Source organism: Chanodichthys erythropterus, chromosome 2 (assembly GCF_024489055.1).
Source record: "Chanodichthys erythropterus isolate Z2021 chromosome 2, ASM2448905v1, whole genome shotgun sequence".
Lineage (NCBI taxonomy): Eukaryota > Metazoa > Chordata > Actinopteri > Cypriniformes > Xenocyprididae > Chanodichthys > Chanodichthys erythropterus.
In genome coordinates, this window is record NC_090222.1 from 10,379,001 (window position 1) to 10,385,000 (window position 6,000).

Genomic DNA, 6,000 nt, shown 5'->3' on the forward strand with positions numbered 1-6,000 from the left:
TTTACTATACATTTCTATTTTTTTAATGTAACACCCTGTCTACACAAGATGTGAGCGGCGTGATGTGACAAAAGCAAATAGAACTGATTATAATCAGTGATGCTTTCTACAGTGCAACACAACAAATTCCAGACATTAAACTGATTAAACCTGTTCTATTTCTGAAGTACTCCAAGTGCTTGCGCTACTTCTTACAAACAAATGGGTTTGCAACGGATGCTTTTGTCACGTCCAGTGTAGAGGGCCTCAATGCCAACTGTGGTGTATGCAGAATTACTCATAATTTTAGAGTCTGAGTAACTGAGGTTTTTTTATGCGTCTGATATACTATGGCAAAGCAGTGAGAATTCCATGAGACTCTTCATTAATGATCAATATCTCTCTCTTCTTTTAGACCAGCTAAGGCCGTTTCTCGATGATTCGGCAAGCACCTTTGTTGAGCGTCTGTTTGAAGCTCTTGAGGAAAGCAAAAACTCCCGTGGCAACAAAGGAGCTGGAGAGAAGAACCGCAAAAGAGAACTGAAGGTATAGAGATTTCTGTGCCTCCAATGTCTGAGTGTGAAGGAACATATATTAAGAAAACAAATAAGCTGTGTCCCAATTCAGAGGCTGCCCATTTGAGGGCTGCATACGTCATCGCGTCGGTCTCATTTAAGAAAAGTAAATGTAATAAAATTGACTTATATTCCGCGTGAGGTCTAAAATACTGTAATTTATTTATTACTTTGCAGTCTAACATTTACTTTTCTTAAATGAGAACGACTCTGATGTATGCAGCGTTCAGATGCGACCTCCGGAGGATGCAGCTCCTGAATTGGGACACCGCTATAGTCTGTTCTGAATCAATTTTGAGTCACTCTTTTCTGAAACGGACTCTTAATAGAAGGTAGATTACAGGGATAGTTCATCAAAAAATGAAAATTTCACTTACACAAGTTGTTCCAAAACAGTTTGAGTTTCTTTCTTCGGCTGAACACAAAAGATGTTTTAAAGAATGTTTGCTATCATACAGTCTATGGTAGCCATTGACTTGCATAGTAGGAAAAAAATACTATGGAAGTCAGTGGCTACTGTCAGATGTCTGGTTAACAACATTCTTTAAAATATCATGTGCGTTCTGCAGAAGAAAGATACTCATACAAGTTTGGAACAACATGAGGGTGAGTAAATGGGTCTGTCCCTTTAAGTAAACTTTCTCTGACTACATCTTATTTTTCCTCTCTCTCCTTTGTTTAGGAAGTGTTTGGAGATGAGGTGGAAGGAGTGAAGGATGGACACAGTGTGGATACAGCGGTAAAGAAGAAGAGGGTACCTCGCTTTGAGGAAGTGGACGAACCAGCTGTTTTACCTGGACCCCCTACAGAGAGTCCTGGCATGCTTACCAAGATGCAGGTAACACCATGCTATCAGTAAAAGAAGTCACTAGACAGAGGTATCTGATAGATCTCATACAGGATTACTTTAATAAAATGTAGAAAATTTAATGAAAGGAGTAATGGGATGAAGTGTGATCACTAGAATAGTTGGAACATTTTATGACTTGTAAAGGCCTTTGCACACTGAGTCCAAAATTTTCGCATGCGTTTTTTCGTATTCGCAATCCTAAAAATTCGTCACGTACAGAGACCTTGCACACTGAGTCCGATGCGTGTTAATGAATGCGTTGCGAAACAAATCGCAAAACATATATAAAATGAAGTCTTCAAGCAGCAGTGAGCACGATTAGTTGTCTCCTCTCTTCTTAAAAAGAGAAAAAGAAAGAGGAAATATTGGGTCCATTCAATCCCGAGATTGCATAGAAATTTTTGACGGACGAAAGTTTCGGAGGCAGTGTGCAAACGCGATTGACATAACGTGAGGTCGAAATTATTTTTTAACGTGCGAAAGTTTCGCATGCGAATTTCGGACTCAGTGTGCAATGACCTTAAGCCTAAAAATACTTGGATAAAACATATTGCTTAGTGCTGCACAAGTTTGAAAGTTCACAGCTTTTTCATAGAGGGCACTAATAGCTCATAATTTAATTTTTGATGTACTGCCTGTCAAGTGTAAATACTATCTGTGATACCCTATTTTCAGATCAAGCAAATGATGGAAGCAGCCACACGTCAGATTGAGGAGAGAAAGAAACAGCTAAGTATTGTGGCTCCTGTCCCCACTGTGCAGGTAATAAACGATACCAAGCACCTGTTTACAGCGACTGCCCTGTAGTAAAAAGAAATCTAAGGAATCATAAAAATACCCTGCATTTGGTTTATTTCATTTGGTTGTTGATAAATTATTCACAGGTAATCTTGTTTTTCAGAATAAAATGTGCGCTATACTGACTAAAGTAAACATTCTGCTAAAATATTTATTTTTAGACATTAAATGTAGGTTTAAAATTAAGTTATTTTAATTTATGAGAGTAAAGAGACTTTCAAGTACACTTTTTATAAGTATGCAGTAACAAAGCACTTATAAAACATTTTTAAACTATCAGTTTACAGTTAATTCATAGTTTATAAATTGTAGATTAATACAACAATAGGCTATGTGCAAATAGTGAGTTCTTCATTGTCACAGTAGTTAACAATTATTATTGTTTAATTATCTCATAATTAAAGAGTTAGATGATGGTTTTTATGCACTAACATACAAGTGATGTACAGTATTTTAAACCAGTAGTAAAGGAGTTGTTAATGTATTAGGGGTAAATACTTACACGGAAAATACAAAATTGCCATTAAGTGCTTTAAACCAACTTTTATTAGACATTAATTGCGGTAATATTAAGGGTTCCAGATTTTTTATAAACAATTGACTTTGACTTTAATTGACTTTATACATAAACATTTCTTTACGTTACTATTGATAAAATTGTAATGAAATATAAAGAAAAAAATATATATATAAACTAAAAATGTAAAAGGCAGAAACATTTGCAATAATTTTAGTTAGTGTATTATATAGATATTTTTTGAGCACAGAAAAGAAATGTTACAATTGAGTCAACCTCGATAAACACTGCCACTCAATACATCAATGCTGTATGTTTTTGTTTCTATGCACACGTAAGAAAATGTATACATGGTAGAACAAAGTAAAATACATAAAAATACTAATGATGTATTTTAACATTGTGTTCTCAGTTAGGGTTAAGATACTAAGGATAAAGTAATATCTAACTCTTTACATATGAGAATTTAGCAAAAGAAAGTTAACAAATTACTGTGACAATGAGCTCATTCACACTTTTTGTATATGACCTATTAATATATTAACAATATAAAGACTACAATTTATAAACTATGAATTAACTATAAACTAATAGTTGATTGATAATAAAAGTTGATTGATACTTTATTAATGTATACTTAATGCAAAGTGTTAATGACTTTTTGTAAAGGAGTATAAATGTAATATAATTACTATGTTCCAATGAATGTGTGCCTCATACCGGTTAACATTTAGTGTGTGAGCCTTGTTTCATTTAATGATTTTATCTTCTGCTTTAAAATAATCAATGAGCAATTTACATTTTTAATAATTTATAACTATTGGATTTTTTTCATCCTGTAATCGATTTATCGAAGAAATAATCGACTAATCAATCAATTAAATAAAAAATCAATTAATCAATTATGTAGCCGTAAACTCCAGTTTACAATAAATTACTTGTTATAACTGGTACAGAGTAGACAGCAATGTTGTTATCGCTTATGTTATGTTATCTTTTTTATCCCTAATAGTCTGTCATCCTTTGTCATCTAAGCTTTAAAAATGGATACCAAACTTTTGTTTTCACTCCTGTAGTCCAGACTGATTCCATCTCAGACGGACTCTAGTGCTTCACGTCCCATCCTCCCAGTGGTGGGTGCTACCCAGTCCATCGCTCCCTCTCAGGCTGCTAACTTCATGAATGACGCTATAGAGAAAGCCCGCAAGGCAGCTGAGCTGCAGGCCAAGATCCAGTCCACGCTGGCCATGAAACCAGGAATTCTGGGTGCTTTGGGAAACACAGGCCCACATAACCTGGTAGCCCTGGCCAACCTGCACGCCATGGGCATTGCACCACCGTGAGTGTTTGTATATATGTAGAAAAGATCGTCTTTTTTGTACATAATCTGAAGAAGAATATTGGGAGCAAGCTTCATGTTTCCTAGTAACAGTTTTGTTAAAGTGCAATGTGATTTCATGTTAAGGAGGAATTTATTGTTAAAATTTTTTTAAAGTTTTCACATATTTGCTTATAGTAAAGTGGAGCCTCGTGAAATCACAAAGCCAACTCCCCTCATTTTGGATGAGCTCGGACGAACTGTTGATGCCAGTGGGAAAGAAATTGAGCTCATACATCGTATGCCCACTCTAAAAGGTACCACACACTGCTACAGAAATATGAATGTCTCACATTTGGTTGTTTTGAAATGCACTTTTCCTAATGTTCTCTTTTTGTTTTATTTTTTCCCTCTGTCTCTAGCAAACATCAGAGCGGTGAAGAGGGAACAGTTTCGGCAACAGTTAAAGGAAAAACCCAGCGATGACCTGGAATCCACATCTTACTTTGACCCACGAGTGGCCCTTACTCCTGCACAGAGAGCCAAGAAAGGCTTTAGGTTCCATGAACAGGGGCGCTTTGAGAAGATCGCCCAGCGCATACGCACCAAGGTAGGCAACAGCATCCCTCTTTATTTTTGACTAAAATGCATAGATTAAAAATTTGATTTAAAAAAAAAAAAAAAAAAAAACCTTCAATAATGGTTGAGGAATCATATTATCTCCTATACTCAGGCTCAGTTGGAGAAGTTACAGATGGAGATTGCTCAGGCTGCCAAGAAGACAGGCATACAGGCGTCCACTAAACTAGCTCTTATTGCCCCCAAGAAAGAGCTGGGAGAGGGGGAGATTCCTCATATAGAGTGGTGGGACTCCTACATCTTGCCTTCCCACATAGAATTGTAAGAGTCAAAAGCTTTCAAATCTGCTACAGACAATTATAAAATATAAAAAGACAAGTTTAGGGGAAAAAGCATGCTGGTCCAAAGTCGTATTGACATTGTGCAGGATTCAGGCTGTCTTTTCCATATAATCTGGCAGTTATGTAGTTCCTTTTGATAATTAATAACAGAATTGAGTGAAATTGGTCATATTAAATTTCTTCTGTTCTTTTTTTCAGATCTGCATGTACAAATTTAGATGAGGTGGAAATGCATGGAGTCACCAACCTAGTTGAACACCCCATTCAGATGGCCCCTCCAGGTATTCATGCATGTATTGAACATCAAAACATTCTGCAGACAGTAACTGGTTGAATTTCAAAAGACTCATTGATCCGAATATTTGGCCTAACCTTTTATGTTTCTATTTCCGTTTTTCTCTTTTTGCTTCTCTTTCTCAGTGGATACAGATAAGCCAGTGACTCTGGGTGTGTATTTGACTAAGAAGGAACAAAAGAAGTTGAGGAGACAAACTCGTAGAGAAGGCCAGAAAGAGGTGCAGGAAAAGGTCCGATTGGGTCTTATGCCTCCACCTGAACCCAAAGGTACATCATCAGCCAGACACCTACCAGTAAGACAGAGGAAGTTTAAATGTATAATATGTTATATATATATTAACCAACCAGCCAAAGGTTTGGGTACATCTCAACAGTTATAAATAATGAGCCACACAGCTCATTCTTTATAACTGTTATTATTCAATTAAAGGTTTTTCACATTTTCCACAATTTAGGGTTTGGTTTGGTTTAGGGTTAGTTGAATGTAATTATGCATAATTTACAGTTATTACTATAGTAACTACATGCAACATATGTAACTATGGCACTATAAAATAAAGTGTTACCAAAACTAATAGCAAGCAAACATAGTATTAATAGTCATTCATTTTAGTTAAGATATACTATGATAAATTTGAACATGGATTTTTATTCTTATTTCACATTCATACATACATAGACTTTCATGGAATATTAGATCAAGAATATTTCCTCAAAAGTCATGGAAATTTAGTGGTAAAAATGTG

General features: G+C 35.7%; 1 protein-coding gene across 2 annotated transcripts in view; it reads left to right on the forward strand.

Annotated features, from left to right (window-relative positions):
* The window catches only part of prpf3 (PRP3 pre-mRNA processing factor 3 homolog (yeast)), a 29,427-nt gene that overhangs the window by 12,174 nt on the left and 11,253 nt on the right, over positions 1–6,000 (forward strand). For both annotated transcript variants that reach the window (XM_067400836.1, XM_067400828.1), the window contains exons 3-11: positions 395–525; positions 1,237–1,392; positions 2,080–2,166; positions 3,796–4,058; positions 4,236–4,354; positions 4,460–4,647; positions 4,771–4,937; positions 5,156–5,238; positions 5,378–5,521. In XM_067400836.1, coding sequence (XP_067256937.1) covers positions 395–525; positions 1,237–1,392; positions 2,080–2,166; positions 3,796–4,058; positions 4,236–4,354; positions 4,460–4,647; positions 4,771–4,937; positions 5,156–5,238; positions 5,378–5,521 — 1,338 coding nt within the window. The remainder of the gene's footprint in view (positions 1–394; positions 526–1,236; positions 1,393–2,079; positions 2,167–3,795; positions 4,059–4,235; positions 4,355–4,459; positions 4,648–4,770; positions 4,938–5,155; positions 5,239–5,377; positions 5,522–6,000) is intronic.